Source organism: Mastigoproctus giganteus, chromosome 2 (genome assembly GCF_048544385.1).
Source record: "Mastigoproctus giganteus isolate SK-2022 chromosome 2, ASM4854438v1, whole genome shotgun sequence".
Classification (NCBI taxonomy): domain Eukaryota; kingdom Metazoa; phylum Arthropoda; class Arachnida; order Uropygi; family Thelyphonidae; genus Mastigoproctus; species Mastigoproctus giganteus.
In genome coordinates, this window is record NC_143576.1 from 87,718,104 (window position 1) to 87,737,544 (window position 19,441).

The window sequence follows — 19,441 nt, forward strand, 5'->3', positions numbered from 1 at the left end:
CAGTGCCTCCATTAATTTCCCTGGAACAGAAGTTAAACTAACACGTCTGTAATTACTTGTGTCTCCCTTTGATCTTCGTCTGTGGATTGGGGTCACATTTGCATATCTCCAGTCCATGGGTACCTCCCCTGAGTCCAAAGAAGCTCTCGTAATTATGGCTAAGAATTTGTTCACTTCCTTTGCTGCCTGCTTCCTTTAATATAACTGTATAGATTCCATTCACCTCAGGTGCATTTCTTATGTTTATCTTCAACAATTTCTCCTCCACTTTACTCTCAGTTATTACAAGATTATCTAGTTTACTGCCAGAGTTTAATATACCTCTGGCATTCCCCTCCAAGATTAACTCCTCATGTGTGAATGTAGATGCAAAATATTCATTTATTTTGTTAGCTACCTAAGCAGGGTCATCAACAGTTGAACCATTGATATCAAGTGGACCAATCTGATTCATCCCCTTCCTTCTAGAGTTTACATAAGTAAAGAACACTTTGCTGGTTTTCTTTGCATCTTTTGCAAAAGATTTTTCGTAATCTGCCTTTGCCTACCTAACCTCCTTTATGACTTGATTACAGACCAGATATCATCTTTTAAGGGCACAAAAGGTGATATAGTTGTACACGTGGGCACTAACGATATCAAGAGTAGGAGACCGGCAGAATTGCTTAACAAGTACAGGTCACTGTTGAAAAAAAGCCGTGAAATAGGGTTGAATTTGAAAGTGTCTGCAATTCTGCCCAGACACGATAGGAGGGAGTATATGATGAGAGCCTTGTCGATCAGTTCGGCCCTGGAAAGATTGTGCAAGGCTCAAGGGGTAGAATTTTTTTCAGCCTGGACTGTACTTGTTAACAGGAGGGATTGCTTCTACAGGGATGGGATACACTTAAATAGAAAGGGTGCAAGAATATTTGCTGATGCTATCGAGGCAGTGTTAGGTGGGTCGGAAAACTGCTAGCTTGCGGGGATACAAAGACAAATAGATTAACAGTAGCCACTGGCAGAGGTGAAAGAGATTCTTGCACTGCTTCTATTGGAATGAGCAGAAGCCTGAAAAACAAGATTCAGGATATTTCAGAGACTGCTGGGAGTCATTGCGGTACAAGTAAACACATGGGTTGTGTTAGGGTAGCTAAGAATAGAAATAGGTGCATGTATACTTGCTTGTACACCAATGCTAGGAGTTTAGTAAATAAATTTGATGAATTTGAGGTATTGCTCAAAACATCAAAGGCAGATATTGTTGGGATATCAGAGACTTGGTGTCGCATAGATATCAGGAATGCAGAACTGGAATTTAGGGAGTACAACGTCTACAGAAAAGATAGACTGGATAGGAAGGGAGGAGGGGTTATGCTATTAGTTAAGAAATACATAAAATCCAAGGAAGTGAACATCGCTGGACAGTGCAGTGTCGAGTCAGTTTGGTGTGACATAAGCATTGGGAGATCAAAATTGAGAGTAGGAGTGTGCTATAGGCCTAATGACTCTGATGAGTATAATAAGAAACTGTACAGGGAAATAGAGTGGGCCAGTAAATCAGAGAGTCTTATAATGGGAGATTTTAATTTCCCAGATACTGACTGGAATTTGTGGACTGGTCACTCACACACTAGCAAGGCTTTTGTGGATTTATTGGATGATTGTTTTCTACATCAGCATGTTCGGGAGGCAAATAGAGGGAGGAATACTCTTGATTTGATTATCAGCAGTGATTCTTCATGCATTAAGAATCTGCAGATAAATGAACCACTAGGTGGCAGTGATCACAGTGTGCTGAAGTGGGATTTACTCAAAGAGGTAACTACCATTAGGGGTAAAGGGAAGGGTTATTGCTTTCGTAAAGGCGACTACGATGGACTGAGACAGTATTTAAATTCTATACAGTGGGACCAACTGATGATGTTACCAACAGTAAATGCAAAATGGGAAGCATTCAAAGAACTTATCTTGGAAGCTACTAGACTTTACATACCAACTAAGAAATATTGTTCAAGGTTTAGGCCTAAATGGATGTCAGATGAACTGATGAGGCATATGGCAGAGAAGAAACATGCATGGGATACATATAAATTAACACATGACACAGAAGCCTATGATAGATACAAGTTGATCTGTAACCAAGTTACAAAGGAGGTTAGGCAGGCGAAGGCAGATTACGAGAAATCTTTGGCAAGGGATGCAAAGAAAAACAGCAAAGAGTTCTTTACTTATGTAAACTCTAGAAGGAAGGGGATGAATCAGATTGGTCCACTTGATATCGATGGGTCAACTGTTGATGATCCTGCTCAGGTAGCTAACAAACTAAATGAATATTTTGCATCGACATTCACACATGAGGAGTTATTTAGCGAGGGGAATGCCAGAGGTGTATTCAACTCTAGCAGTAAGCAAGAGAATCTTGTAATAACTGAGAGTAAAGTGGAGGAGAAATTGTTGAAGATAAACACAAGAAAGGCACCTGGGGTGGATGGGATCTATCCAGTTATATTAAAGGAGGCAGCAAAGGAAGTAAGCAAACCCTTAGCCATAATTATGAGAGCTTCCTTGGACTCAGGGGAGGTACCCATAGACTGGAGATGTGCAAATGTGACCCCAATGTGGAGGTTGATAGCCTAAATAAGTTTAAGGCTCAGCTGGACAGGTATTTTGAACGAACAGAGGGGTGAAGTGGAAGTGGTTTTTTTTTTTTTTTTTTGGCTGATGCTGCATAAGCTTGCTTTCTTGCATCAAATGCCTCTACTAATGCTAATGTTTTAACTAATGCAATTCACAAAGGAGGATCAAAAGCTGACACAAGCAATTATAGACCTGTGAGTTTAACTTCTGTTCCAGGAAAATTAATGGAGGCACTAGTTAAAGAAGCACTGCAGGATCATTTAGACAAGACTTCAGTTATAGCTCGGACACAGCATGGTTTTGTTAAGGGGAAGTCTTGCCTGACCAATTTGATTGGATACTATGATGCAGTCACAAAGGAACTGGATGCAGGGAATAACTTTGATATTATATACTTGGATCTTAGAAAGGCTTTTGATACTGTTGCACATGGAAGACTGCTGCACAAATTGGAGCAGTGTAACATTGGAGGCAAATTGCTGCTGTGGGTAAAGGGGGTGGCTGAGGGGGAGAAGACAGAGTGGTAATCAATGGACACTGCTCGTCATGGACTAATGTTATTAGTGGAGTCCCTCAGGGCTCAGTGTTGGTAAATGATATTGATGATGGTATATCAAGCTTAATGTCGAAGTTTGCAGACGATACAAAGGTAGGCAGGGTTGTCAAGGACACTACTGACACTATGCTGCTGCAACAGGATCTGGAAAGGTTGAGCAGATGGGCTGAGAGGTGGCAAATGAAGTTTAACATTGACAAATGTAAAGTACTACACATGGGAAACAGCATCCCCAGAGCAACGTATCAACTCTGTGGTATTACACTGACAGTGGTAGAGAATGAAAGGGACCTGGGGGTGGTTGTGCAGGCAGATATGAAGTTCTCTGAGCAGTGCAGACGGGCTGCAAGAGTAGCTCATGGAGTATTGTCAATGATATACAGGAATTTTTCCAGCAGGGATAAGGAGGTGATTATTCCCTTGTATAAGACAATGGTCAGGCCACACCTAGAGTACTGTATACAGGTCTGGAGGCCTCATTTCAAGAAGGATGTACAGCTGCTGGAACGAGTACAGAGAAGGGCAACAAGATTAGTGAATGGAACAAAGGGGTGCTCTTACGAAGAAAGGCTTAAGATTTGCAAATTACAGTGTCTGGAGACTAGGCACCAGTGAGGTGATCTGATAGAGGTGTATAAAGCATTGAATGGTTTGGGCATGCTCAATGCTGATGGGATTTTTCCTCTCGCTCAGAATAATCACCTGAGAGGGCATAAATTCAAATTGAGGAAAGACAGATGTAGGATAGACGTGCGGAAATTTGCCTTTAGCCAGCGAGTGGTTGGTTGGTGGAACAGACTTCCATCCCTTGTCGTGGAAGTTGATAGCCTAAATAAGTTTAAGGCTCAGCTGGACAGGTATTTTGAACGAACAGAGGGGTGAAGTGGGAGTGGTTTTTTTTTCTTTTTTTTTGGCTGATGCTGCATAAGCTTGCTTTCTTGCATCAAATGCTTCTACTAATGCTAATGATAATATCTATCATAGGCTTCTGTGTCACCTGTTAATTTATATGTATCCCATGCATTTTACTTCTCTGCCTCATGTCTAATTAGTTCATCTGACATCCATTTAGGCCTAAATCTTGAACAATATTTCTTAGTTGGTAAGAAAAGCCTAGTAGCTTTCATGATTAATTCTTTGAATGCTTCCCATTTTGAATTTGCTGTTGTTAATATCATCAGTTGGTCCCACCATATAGAATTTAAATACTGTCTCAGACCACCGTAGTCACCTTTACGAAAACAAAAACCCTTCCCTTTACCCCTGATGGTAGTTACCTCTTTGAGTAAATCCCACTTCAGCACACAGTGATCACTGCGACCAAGTGGTTCCTTTATCTGCAGATTCTTAATGCATGAAGAATCACTACTGATAATCAGATCAAGAGTATTACTCCCTCTAGTTGCCTCCCGAACATGCTGCTGTAGAAAACAATCATCCAATAAATCCACAAAAGCCTTGCTAGAGTGTGAGTGAACAACCCACAAATTCCAGTCAATCTCTGGGAAATTAAAATCCCCCATTACAAGACACTCTGATTTACTGGCCCACTCTAATTCTCTGCACAATTGCTTATTATACTCATCAGATTCATTAGGCCTATAACACTCACCTACTCTCATTTTTTCCTTTCCCAGTGCTTATGTCACACCAAACAGACTCAACATTGCATTGTCCACCAACATCAATTGGATGCAACTCCTTAGATTTTGTGTTTCTTAACTAACAGCATAACCCCTCCTTCCTTCCTGTTCTGTACACACTGTACTCCCCAAATTCCAATCCTGCACTGCTTATGTCTGTGTGACACCACATCTCTGATATCCTAACAATATCTGCCTTTGATGTCTTGACTAGCACTTCAAGCTCATCAAATTGATTAACTATACTCCTAGCATTGGTGTACATGCAAGTATACATGCACCTGTTCCTACTCTTAGTTACCCTAACACAGCCCATGTATTTACTTGTTCCACTATGACTCCCAGCAGTTCTGCAAATCCCCACTGCCTTGCTTTCCAGGCGGCTAGCTGCTCAATTACATTTCAATAGAAGCAGTGCAATAATCACTTTCACCTCTGCCAGCAGCTACTGTTAATCTATTACCTCAACATTGAATCAGCATTCAATGCTGTAAATGTTCCTTCTTTACTCAAGCTGCTTCTTCAGAACCACTAGCAGATTGGAAGGGACACTGGCTTTCCTACTGTCATAACCACACAGTTAAATTGTGCATGGATAATAACTAGTATTTTTAAGTGATCTCAGGCAGTGTTGCTGGAGTCTGAAGGTGCTATAATATCTCATCTCCTGTTCACAGCCTGGCTTCACTACTATCAGTTATGCAGAAAACCTTGGATACCTTGATGTATGCCAATGACAAATGTTCTCATAACAGTTAAAGCCAACCAAAACCAAAAGTTATACAAGTACTCAATCAATGCTTCCCTCTCATCAATGTCTGCTTGCCTGAATAACTTTGGCATGCACATAAATCCACAGAAGTCAGAAACCATTATCTTCTTAAAAAAGAAAACAAAAAAAAAAAAAAAAAAACTTGTGTACCCTGTACGCACGAAAGATGTTTTATATGAAAACATCTTTGACAAAAATCAGAACCGTTTAAAATCGAACAGCTAGAACCAAAGTTATGAACGGTGTAATGTTTTATGCTCATGCCCACTGCTTACTCTACTGAATCAACGTTAGTAACATTAGCATCATACTTCAGTACGAAAGTCCAACAAAATAATGCTGGTTAAACAGCAGACATGTTGATTTGAAACACCATTCATGCATTGTCGCATGAATGGTGCTTCAGAACAACGAAATCGTGTCAACACATGATTTTGTGACATGGAAATGACGTGTCGCAAAATTGTGATTTCCGGTTTGTCAATCAAATCGACAAACCGAAAATCACATCAAGGGATGTCATTTCCAAGCAAAATCATGATTTTCAGTTTGTCAATCAAATTGCCAAACCAGTAAGGATGTCATCGACCACTCTTTTGTTCCCTGGGAATTCATCATTCTGTTCAATTTTGTGACACATCATTTTCGTGTTGCAAAATTGTCATTTCCGGTTTAACGATCAAATCGGAGAAACTGGAAAGACGTCATTTCCATGTCGCAAGATCGTGACAAATTGGTTTTATTTCAGTCCAAAATTTAGTAGGCACTGTCAAAGATGTTTTCATAACAAAAACAGAACCCAACAAGCATCCAGCTTATCTTGGAAGGAATCTTTATACAACCTGATGAAAGCCACACTGATATAGGGGTCATGTTTAATTCAAAATTTTGTTTTGGTCATCAGACACATGCTTACAAAAACTGCCCAAATTCATCATCATCATCAGCCATTTTCAATCCACTACAGGATGAAGGGCTCTCCAGTAACTTTCCAGTTCCTTCTGTTTTGTGTAATGGTCATCCATTTTCTACCCACGAACTTGTGAATTTCATCTGCCATCTCCATCATTGTCTTCAGGTTTTCTTCTAGCTTCTCTTGGGTACCATTCTGTTATTTTCTTCATCCATCTGTTATCATGTCTTCGAGTTACGTGTCCTTCCCAAGACCATTTTAGTTCTTTAGTTTTGATAAGAATATCCTTCACTTGAGTTTGCTGGCTAATCCATGTTTTTAACTTCTTATCTAACAGTCTGATTCCTAATATAATTCATTCCATTCTTCGCTGTGTAGTTCTTAGCTTCTCTTTTACTCTTTTAGTGAGTGCCCAAGTTTCACTTATATAAGTCATGGTGGGGAGAATATATTGGTTCATTATTTTACATTTCAGACAAATTGGGATAATTGCTCCTCAGTATGTGAATATATTTCCTAAATGCTATCAATTCAAAATTTATTCTTCACTTGACTTCCAGCCATTTATTATTATTACAGCTAATGACTTGTCCCAGATAAGTATATGAATCCACCTTTTCAATTACTGCTCCTTCAATGATTATATCCCTTTCTGTGACATACTTGTTCATCATTACTTTTGTTTTAGTCATATTCATCTTTATTCCGAAATCCTTACTAACTCTGCATAACTGATTAAGCTTTTCTTCTAATTCTTTGAGATCATGGCTTATGATCACAATGTCATCTGTAAATGGTTTAGGTACTCTTCATTCACATTGACCCCTTCCTGCAACCAGTCTAATCTTCTGAAAGCTTCCTAAAGGGCAGCAGTAAACAATTTTGGAGATATTGTGTCTCTTTGTCGAACTCCTTTCTCAATTTTACATTTGCTACTGTCTTTGTCTAGTCTAATAAAGGAGGTAGTGTTCTCATATATTTTATTCAAAATCATAGTATATGGGCCCTCTATTCCGTGTCTTTCCAGTGCCCGAAACATTGCCTTGTGCTGTATGGAGTCAAATGCTTTTTCATAATCCGCAAATAACAGGCATAATGGCGTCTTATATTCATTTGCTTTCTACATTAGCTGTGATATTAAGTGAAGGTGATCCATAGTTGAGAATCATGTCCTAAAGCCAGCTTGCTCTTTCGGTTTATTATCTTCAAGTATTCTTTCTAATCTATTACTAATGACCCTTGTGAACAACTTGCAGATGTGGGATAAGCTAATTGGTCTGTAATTTCCAATTTCTGATTTATCTCCTTTCTTATGTGGAAAAACCATGCTTGTATTATTCCACTCATTAGGCGTCATTTTCTAATGCATTCTGTGGAGACTCTTCCATTCAATTTTAACAATTCTACAGTAATTTCATCTTCCCACGGGGATTTCTGATTCTTCAACGCATGTTCTACCTCATAAGGTATGTGTTACTAATTTGTGATCCATCTACACTACTGCTGGCATCATTCCCTCGCTCCTTGTATAATTCTCTATAGTAGTCTTCTGTTATTTGAATTACTGTTTCCACGATGATGGAAACGTGGGCCTTTGCAATGGTCTCCCCGCTTCCCTGATCTGACGCTCTGCAACTTCTGGTTGTGGGGTATGGTGAAAGAGAGAGTATACAGCACAAAAGTTCGGAATATCAATGAACTCAAGAAAAGAATTACGGATGTGGTAACATCTATTCCCAGAGAATTATGCGTTAAATGCTACCTTCAATTGTTTCCTATTTTGTTGATAACAATGGACAACAGGTTGAGACCTTAGATACATAATATTCCACATATACAAACAATAAATGATATTTCCCTGCAAATGTTAACATAATTTTGACCTACCCTGTACAAACAGCATCAATAATAGTGATATCACATTGTCACCTATACCTCTCGGTTTTCATTTCATAATTTGCATAAGGGAGTACTGCATGTGCTTACTACTTACTTCAAAGTGTAAGTAAATGTCAATGTAAAGTTTAAAATAAAGAGCAGAAATAACTGAATTAAAAGCAGACTGGTTCTCAATGTATTATTACTGCAATACAACACTTTACAAGGTGAGAAAGATGATCTTAAGCAGGTAAACTTATATTTATGGTAAGTTTTCATGATAGCCACTTTCTGCAGAGTTATTTTATTTTTTTCAGTTTACTAAATCTAGTGAGGTTGGTGACCTGTCCACAAATTTACACAAAGTGAAATGATAATGTGCAGAGTTGCTCAAAGTAATATTTAGTATTGATTAAGCAACTAACAGTCTGCTCTTTTTCAAAATCTGTGACTTGACATTCTTCATTTATTTTTTTAATATTATAATCCACTTGCATGACTCAAGGTGATATCTGCAACACGTGAAAACATAATACACATTTGTAGAAGTGAATACGCACACACTTTTTGGTAATAAATGTCAATAACTAATAAGGACAATTGATAAAAGTGCATGCACTTATTGCAGATTGTGAAAGGTCGATGATAAAAGGCAATGTTTTTACATTCTTGATACACTACACACAGCTTTGGCTCTATAATCACATAATGTCAGCAACATAAAAAAAAAAAAAGTGAATATGCATTACAGAAAAATCAACTCACATCATTTTCTAAGAGATTATACATTCCCATAGAAGTCAAGTTGAAAGACTCTTCAAATTTGTCTTCGGCTATTTTAATTTCATCTTCATTTAGATGGACACCTTATTAGAAATAAAAATGTATATTAAATTATGAAACATATTAAAGACAAGTGAATTTATTAAAATTTATGTGAAATTCTATAAATGATTACACACCACTGCATTGAGATCACTGACTATTAATTTTAATCTGGAATTAAAGTTTTCTAATTACAGGGTTTCTTAAATGTTTTAAACTAAATATCGGTTATAGATCTCAGCACAGTGTTACCTGTAATCATTTGACTAAAATCAGTCCTATATTATTATCGGTTCATCAATACATTACTCACGAAAAAATGATATTCCTTGGCAATTTATAATCAACCCAGTATGACTATAAATTGCCAAGAAACAGAGAATCCTATACCGAGTATAAATTAGTCTGTAATCAAGTTATTAAGGGGATTAGGTATGCTAAGGCAGGTTATGCAAAGCCTTTTGCTTTGAGCTCAAAGACTTCTTTTACAAACATACTGTGTGAAATGAATACTCAAAATTTTTAAAAATTATACACTTGATTTCATATTATTTATGAAATTCTAAATGCTTTGAGTTCTTGAAGTAGAACTTAGACAAAAAATAAACCTATCTTCCTATCAAAGGGTGGTTATTAATGGGGTCTTGCATGGTTAAGTATTGGGCCATTCTTATTAACAATAATAAAGGGTCCAAAGATACTGATGTAGGAATGTCAAGCTTAATGTCTAACTTTGTTGATGACACAAAGGTGGGTAGGGGTGGATAATAACAATAATATGCTACTTCAGCAAGACTTGGATGACTTAGGCAGATGGCTGAAAAACAGAGACAATTGATGAACCCTAGTATAACACGGTAGTTAGTTTCCTATAAAATGTTGTGTTTGCGAAACTGTGTTATATGGGACTAAGAAAAAGTGCAAAAATGGGGGATTACATTCCAAAAGCTAACAATAATACACTATTTCATTAACAAAATGTTAACAAAACTAACAAAAATACACCATTCTAGATTTCGTGTATCTTCTGCTCTCTTTAAAAAAAATCAATAATCTGGGTTTGTTTGCTTTTGCTTGATAGATCTTTGCAAATTTCATTGTATGGAACTAAGCATTTTTGAAGCTCCCTTTTGAACTTTGGGCTCCTTTCATTCAAGAATCTGCATTCAAAAAATAAGATTCTAATTGCTCGGCTAACTTTATGCCTTAACCTAGGCATTTTAGTGTAAAATTTGGAAGTTTAGAATTTATTTGCACTATCATTCTCTGAATTGATTTGGTTTTACCTCCGATGCCATTTCCACCCAATCTGCTTCGCCAGCCTCCTTTTCTACCAGTAATTCTTGAATGTCTTCAATAATTATATCTTTTTTAAAATTTTTTTAGGAGCATCGGCAACTAAGACCATGTTACCTGTGTACATTGTCTATAAATTGCATGTGTTCTGAGATCGATTTTCTGCTTTGCTGGACGAAAAAAGAGTTTCCGGGAGAAAAACCTTGCTGCCCGACTAACTCAGCCCCCGTTGTTAAAAAGAACCATAAAAATTCCTCCTGTCATCGACAGGATTCGAATTTGGGTCTTTTCCACCCAGTGTGGGGAGGAGGTCAATTCTGTCAACTGTGCTATCCACAAGGGCTTCAGTAGTCACATCATCAAAACCTTCCCCTCCTACCGACATAGCAAGTTCTACTATCGCACCAATTCCATTTTCTGCTGGTTTGACCATATTTCCTGAATAAGCTGACTCTGGCCATACACTTTTCCACAAGCATTTAACATGGACGGTTTTACTTTTTTCAGCGATAAAGCTATGAATTACATCCAACATAATAGTAGGGTTTTCCTTGCACAAAAGCTCAAAAATACTGTTATGCAAGATTTTCCGCAATTCTCTCTTTGGAGTGAAACCATGTTATATCAGTACTGTGTTGTGCGAGGTTTGCCACAATTTATCAACTACGTTAGAGCAAAATCATGTTGTAGAAGTAGTGTTATACGGAGGTTGCCTGTACAAACTACTGCATAAGGGGAGAAGTAATAACATACCACTTGGGCAGTAACAAACTCAAGGTAGTTGAGAATGAAACACCTAGTGGTAATTGCAGAATCCAACATGTTTTCTGAGATTTCATAGCAGACAAGCTGCTATAACAGACAGTGCAGTTCTGTCAGTGATATACAAGAATATGCCAATAGGAGCAAAGAAGTGATTATTCCATTTCATGAGGCAATGGCTAGGCCATATTTTGAAGACTGCATATAGGTTTGAAAACCATGTATTTGTTTTAGGAAGGATATAGACCTGTGGGTGCAGAACAACAAGATTAGTCCGGGCCACAAAAGGGTATAAACTTGAAAGAAAGGAAATTTACTTTCAGCCAGAGAGTAATTGATTGTTGGAACAAACTTCAATCAGGTATTGTGGAAGTGGGTAGTTTGAATCAATTTAAAGGACTGGGCAAATTATTGGAAGGGATGGACACGTTTTGATCTTGAGTAAAATAACAGTTCAAAGTTCTGAAAATATTAAGCAACAGTCTGTTGAAACAATAAGAAAGGAAAAGCTTGAAGTTTGAATGTTCCAGGCTCTTAACTTTCCATCTGTGCTACTGAAGGTCCTGCAAACTGCTGACTATGTATGTTATTTATAATTTCTAGAGAATAATGAGTTTATCTAACAAAGATGGAAAACAACTTGTTGTGATACAAACTATTTGTAAAAAATTTAGGAAAAATATATTCAAGAGAAATGCAACGAAACTAGTTGAGCAAAAAAGGCTATTCTTATCAAGAGAGATGCAAACTTTCAACTATGCATTAACTTTTGTACAATAGTGTATATATATATATATATATATATATATATATATTTATATCCAAAAATTAAAGAATAACAACAAAAACAGAATGTTTTATTTTTTTTATGCATGGGGTTAAATTAAATGTTTGCAGACCCTTTATTTATTTAAACAGTATAAACTTTTAATAAACAGTGGCATACATAGTACCAGAGTACAGTAGTTCTCAATAACTTTTTCTGTTTGGAAAAAAAAAAAAAAAAAAAAGCAAAAATAATAGATAAATTAGTCTAGTCTTCAACATATGATCACAGCTAAACAAACTATATATTTAAGAAATCACATTAATTAGAAATAGTGGTGAAAAAAATTTGAAATTCAGTTTTCTAAAATTATTTTGACGTTTTATTAAATATACATATCACTCAAAAAGTTCTGCTCCAATTTTTTTTTTTTTTCAGCATATATTTTTTAAAAAACAAACTATTCAAGTGTTTTTCACATATCTTTTTCAGACACTACTTTCCCATATAATCTCTAAATTTTTCTATAGCTTTATGCCACCTGGACAAACAATTCAATACCCATTATCCAATAGAAATTCCCTCTATTTCACTTCAGCAAAAACTTTGTGTCTTCATCGCTATACTTTCATCCATAAATGATGCCCTTCATTTGACCCAAAAAAGATTCAAATCCAACAGAGTGAAGTCTTGGTTACATTAAGAGATGCTGCAACAGACCAGCACACTGGCAACTGCTTCTTTGTCACAAACTAGAGTATAGCCTTGAGTCATGCAGGATAAGGTCATTATTAGACATCAGGTAATATGAACTAACAGGCAAAATATTCATGCAAATATACCATAAAATATACACTAAAACAATATTATATACAAAAACACTTTCACAGTTTACTGCAATTAAAGGAATGACAATTTCTTTCAATTCAGTATTTATAAGTAACAAAAAGTTTCAGAATAAAGTCACACAAAGTTTACTCCACTCACAAAGGAATAAACTGTTACAAAATTTATTCCTTTGTGTAACAAAGTTTATTCTGCTCACAGTGGAATAAACTTTCTTACAGTAAATTAAAATTACTTTTCAATGTGGTCCACTCAAAATCTGTAGCATTTATTAACCAAAATCATTTCAAAGGCGGAAAATAATCTTCTCACATCATTTATAATACCAATATAAATATTCTTTCTCAAGTAGATTTGTCCAGATTGTTTTGATTTCACAAGATTTTTTCAAAATCATTTGAAAACTGGAGTGCTTAACTCAGTGAAAGGGTTATTGACGCTTACCAAGGTGAGATAGATATCCTTTGAAAAGTCACCTCTCTTTTGACCACAGTGCACGATGTTGTTTTTTCACAAGTTGGATCCCCCTGCAAGGTGTGCTCTTTTCACAAACAATGAAAAAGACAATAGTGCTATCCCTAGCAAAATCTTTTTTGTGACAGGCAATCCACAATTCCATTAAATTCAGCAACAAATTTGCTTCAGCAGTTTGAAAGAAACTACACTTGCCTATTCTGTAAATTTTTATAGAAAAACTGAACTGCCATTTTACACATTCAAAGAATCTACTTTCGTCTTTCACTGATGGCATGATAATTGAATCAAGATGCCACTGACATACTTTCTCACACTAACTGAAATGTTTTCCATTCTAATGTTATTTTAGAATAACACAATATTAGTATTGTGATGTTTTCAATGGTTGAAACCACATTTCTGAGTTTAATCTCTGGAAAACTAATCAAATTTAATGAAAATATGTAATGTTATATGCAGTAATGATTAAAACACCTACATAGTCCATTTGAGTGTTACCATTCCATGGATTGTTTGGTTTCTCACTCAGTAAAATGTATTTGCAATTAACCATAGCAGCAATCATTCAAAGATAAGATGTCTACACGCTTTAATGTCAAGCCAACAACACCAAATAATTTTATTTCTTTGAAGTTTGTGGGATAGCTTCTGTGATTAAAAAAAAAAAAAAAGTGGGCATAACTTTCGGTAACCCCAGGTAATTAACTACTGCATTCACAATTCATTCCTTCATTAATTCCAAACAGTAGTGACAACTTCTTGTTGGTGACATGCTGATGCCAATGAATATGAAATTGGCATGTAAAAAATTGTGTTGGGTCATCTACATATTGTTCAGTGTTAGTTTCAATGCTGGGTGATTGGTGCATGACTAATCAAGGAAATAGACTTTTCTTTGTTCTGATGCACTTACATGGTTGACGTGGCTATTACAGTAAACAAGTTTCCAGCTTTTTTTTTTAAAATACAATTTTGTTAAGGAATTTTGTCCTCTGTCCCACAATTTTTTTCCTAATTAAAACATAGTAAGAAAAATAGGCTAAACTTTTAAGTGATTCTTATATATAATGTTCAATGGTAAAATTATAATGCTACAAAAGATTCATAAGTTGTTTTTACCTCCTAAAGCCATGACAGCATAAAGAAAATAAATATACATGTTAACTTTCCTAAAAGAGATATACATGTAGTAATGAAGAAGAAGGGGATAAATATGAGTATTACAGTAAACAAGTTTCCAGCTTTTTTTTTTTTTAAATACAATTTTCTTAAGGAATTTGTACCCTGTCCCACAATTTTTTTCCTAATGAAAACCCAGTAAGAAAAATAGGCTAAACTTTTAAGTGATTCATATATATAATGTTCAATGGTAAAATTATAATGCTACAAAAGATTCATAAGTTGTTTTTACCTCCTACAGCCATGACAGCATAAAGAAAACAAATATACATGTTAACCTTCCTAAAAGAAACATATATGTAGTAAAGTCATGAACATCTGTGTCTCGGTTATCCTCAGGTGAAATTCAGGCAAAGAAAAATTCAAAAAGAAAAAATGTTTACTCTAGCACATCCAGATTTATAATTTCTACAAACTTTGGTAAGAATCACGGCTTCTTAAAAAAAAAAAATTATGCGTTAAAGATTTGTTTTTTTTGGAAAATGCCCTTATTATCATTTAACTTAGATACATGAGACTACTGTATTCAAGGAGTTAATGGGTAGACTTGAAGAAAAATAAGAATATGATTTTAAATACACACTTTGACTACAGTAAAAACTATAAGTAGGGATATAGTAGCCAAACATATTTATATTTGAATCATTAGTTTATTAAGGTTAATTAGTTGTTGAATTTAATAGACTGTTCAAAAATGAACGTATGTTAAACAAAAATTAGCATAATTATATATTATGTAATTTGGTTTATAACGCTAAGAAATTCATCCAGGATTGATCACAGCAGTAATCTGTCAGAGTCATATTCTACCTGCCTTAATATCAAACCAGCAATTCAAAACAATTTTTTTCTGTTAAGTTCATGGAGTAGCTTCTGTTGGGAGTTTTAATGATTTTTCCATCTTGATAAGTTGATACCTGTTACTCGTTGGCATTCGAGGTGAGCGGACGCACTTAGACAGGGCTCCTCAGTTAAGTGGTTTACATTTGAATAGTGCTTTTAAATATTTGATTTATTTAGATATTGTTGGATTATTTTGTTATAGGTTTTCCTGTAACTGTTTGATTTTAATAATATTATAGATATAATTTTTTAATTTCTATTGATATTTATTTAATATTATAATGGTAGTTACAAGATCTGCCTTAAACACGTCACAGGGTATCGTGACTCACACAGAAATAGCAGACGGCGATTTACGGGTGAGTCATGATTTAATCCGTTGTGGAATGTTTTCCAAGGTCGACCTGGTGACTAATCCTACCTCACCCGGGGATTCTTTTCTTTGTGATCGATGTAAGGAGTGCACCGATCTTAAATTACAATTTGGTGCACTGATGGAACAATTTGAGTGCCTGAAAAAACGAGTGCTTGCCCTCGAAAATAATGCATCTGGGAGCTCGTCAGGGACCCAAAACTCCAGCAATCTACCAAGTGATGCACACCCGATTCGAGCCTCAAAACAGAAAAACCAAGTGCAAACTACTCTGGTTAAAAAGGACATTGTTTTATTAGGAGACTCCATTGTCAGGGAAACTGGGAATATTTTTTATAATAAAGATAGGTGGAGCAGAACCAGGGTATGTCTGCAGGGAGCAACTATTGATGATGTCACCAACAGATTGTCAGATTTTAAAGGGGGTAAAGAAAATATTATTATTCATGTGGGGACAAATGATATTAAACGTACACGATCTGACGATTCGTTGGAAAAATACAGGACCATGCTGAGGAAATGTCACGAGCTAGGCCATAATGTCTATGTGTCTCCAATTCTGCCCAGACACGATAGGAGGGATTATATGCTAAGAGTCTTGTGGATTAACTCAAGACTTGAAGGAATCTGCAAGGCCTTAGGGGGTAAATTTCTATCAGCATGGCCCACACTTGTAGGTAGAAGGAATTTGTTTTGTAGAGACAGGATACACTTAAACAAAGGTGGTGCAAAAGTTTTTGCCAGTATTATTGAGGATACTTTAAAGGTTCAGGGAAACTGCTAGTTAGGGGTGATGTGGGTAATACTGACACATGTTTATCTGATAATATTGGTCAATGTAACTCTTGCACATACCTTAAGAGTTCTTATCTGTTACCCCAACTGGACGTATTATCTAAATGTTCTGGGGGCAAAGACGTTTCACGTGAGCGGGTAGCTAATATCAGGGAAGACAGCCTAAAAAACTTCAAGGGTTGTGTTACGGTTGTTAAATATACAACAACAGTAAATCTTAATTGTTTATACAGTAATGTTGGAAGTGTCATCAATAAAATGAGCGAATTCGAACTGCTGGTTAAAACAAGTAACGCGAACATAATAGGGCTTACAGAGACGTGGTGCCACCCGGAAATTGGGGATGATGAGTTTCAGTACGGCTTGTATAATGTATTTAGGAAGGATAGGTTAGATAGAAGGGGTGGTGGGGTAATGCTTCTTATTAGAAGCAGCCTGAGTGCGATGATAGCTTTCCCGGATTCAGACATTTCACATGCTAGTATAGTCTGTATGGTGGAAGATACTTGGAAACAAAGGCATAATGCGAGTAGGAGTAATCTACAGACCAGGTGATTGTGAAGATTATGACAAAAGCCTCTACATGCAAATGGAATGGGCAATTAAGCGTCAATGCCTTATTATGGGTGATTTCAATTTGCCTCTAATTGATTGGAGTAAATGGGAAGGAAACTCGACATGGGGAACAAAATTTTTAAATCAACTAGATGACTGTTATTTGTATCAACATGTCAGGGAAAGTACTAGAGAAAAGAATATCCTAGACCTCATCATCACACATGAATCAGATGACATAACAGGGCTGACAGTAGGGGAACCAGTAGCAGGAAGTGATCACGGAGTTCTACGGTGGATGATGACGAGAGAGGTAGCAGAAGTAAAAGGCAAAGGAATGGGTTTTAATTTCAGAAAAGGAAATTACGATGCCTTAAGGTACTACATGGCCTCTATTAACTGGGTAGATATCGTGCAGAGAATGAATACAATTGAACTGTGGTACGCTTTTAAAACATTAATCACAGATGCCTTGAATGCGTATATACCATTAAAAAAATACTCCACGAGAAGGGTTCCAAGTTGGATGAATAGTGAAGTTGCCGCATTACTTGAGCAGAAAAAGGTGGCATGGAAAGGTTACAGAGCAATAAAAAGTACTGAAGCCTATAACAGCTACATAGAGGCACAGAAAAGGTTCGACACGCAAAGGCAGTTTATGAGAAATCACTAGCAAACAGAGCAAAGAGGGGGGATAAAGAATTCTTCACATATATAAATGCCAAGAAGAGCAGGACAAACCAGATCGGACCTTTACGTAAGGGAAAGGGCATAGTAATAAATACACCAGCTGCTGTTGCAGATGAACTCAACAGTTATTTTGCATTGATATTTACAAATGAAAAGCCTTTTGTGGCAATGGGAAATTGTGGGAGCGAAGTTAAAAAATATGTAATTAATGATATTGAAATTTCGCAAGATTATTGAATGAAAAAACTTTCGAGCCTACAGACCAGTAAGGCTCCTGGAGTTGAGGGAATATACCCTATAATCTTAAGAGAGGCGGCAAGCGAGTGCATTGAATCATTGAGGCTAATTTTGCGAACATCACTAGACTCTGGGGAGATTCCCGTGGATTGGAAAAGTGCAAATGTATCTCCCATACATAAGGGTGGTTCTAAAAGTGAAGTTGGAAATTATCGACCTGTCAATCTGACTTCAGTAGTAGGGAAAATCAAGGAGGCAATGATCAAGAGTGGAATTCAGGATCATTTGGATCGAATTGAAATTCTCAAGAATACTCAGCATGGTTTTGTAAAGGGAAAGTCATGTTTAACAAATCTTGTTCGCTATTTCGAAAGGGTCACTCACGAGCTGGATTTAGGGAATAATTTCGACATTGTTTATTTAGATTTCAGCAAAGCTTTTGACTCGGTCCCACATGAGCGGTTGCTTTATAAGCTGGAACAGGTTGGAATCACTGGGAAAATCCTTAGATGGATAGAAGGATGGCTTCAGGGCAGGAGGCAGAGGGTTGTGATAAATGGCTATTCCTCAGATTGGGTTGATGTTAGAGGTGGGGTTCCCCAAGGATCAGTATTAGGACCACTGTTGTTTTTAATTTTCATAAACGACATTGATGAAGGGATAGAGGGCGTGATATCTAAATTTGCAGATGATGTTAAAATTGGTAGAGTAGTTAATGATCACTGTCAAGCTGAGCTTCTTCAGAGAGACCTAGATAGACTTCAGGAATGGTCATAAAAATTGCAGCTATGCTTTAATCAAACAAAGTGTTTTACACCTGGGAAACAGTAATCCCACAATAACTTATTCACTTGGTGGAGTTCAACTAAACCCAGTACTGAAGGAAAGGAACTTGGGTGTTACGATACGGTCAGACATGAAATTCTCTGAGCATTGTAAACAGGTTGCAAGGAAGGCCCATGGTATCCTATCGATGATCTATCGAACTTTTGCAAGTAGAGATAGGGACGTGATAATCCCATTATATAAGGCTTATGTTAGACCACACTTGGAATACTGTGTTCAAGTATGGAGGCCGCACCTAAAGAAAGACAGCGCTTCTTGAAAGGGGGCAAAGAAGGGTAACTCGCCTGGTGAGATCGGCAAAAGGGCGTCCTTATGAAGAAAGACTTCGAATATGTGGGTTGCAGAGTTTGGAAACTAGACACCTTAGAGGAGATTTGATTGAGGTGTTTAAGGCTCTGAGAGGCATCAGTAAAATGAATGAGGACAAAATTTTCAAGATTATAAATGATGCTAGAACTAGGGGACATAAATTCAAGTTACGGGGGGAAATGTTTAGATTGGACTGCAGGAAGTTTTATTTTAGCCAGCGAGTTATAAATTACTGGAATAAGTTGCCTTCATGGGTGGTAG

General features: G+C 36.6%; 1 protein-coding gene across 1 annotated transcript in view; it reads right to left on the reverse strand.

Annotated features, from left to right (window-relative positions):
* EndoA (SH3 domain containing GRB2 like, endophilin-A) overlaps window positions 1–19,441 on the reverse strand; it is a 416,265-nt gene that overhangs the window by 126,885 nt on the left and 269,939 nt on the right. The window contains exon 9 of the mRNA XM_090389410.1: window positions 9,147–9,247. Coding sequence (XP_090245536.1) covers window positions 9,147–9,247 — 101 coding nt within the window. The remainder of the gene's footprint in view (window positions 1–9,146; window positions 9,248–19,441) is intronic.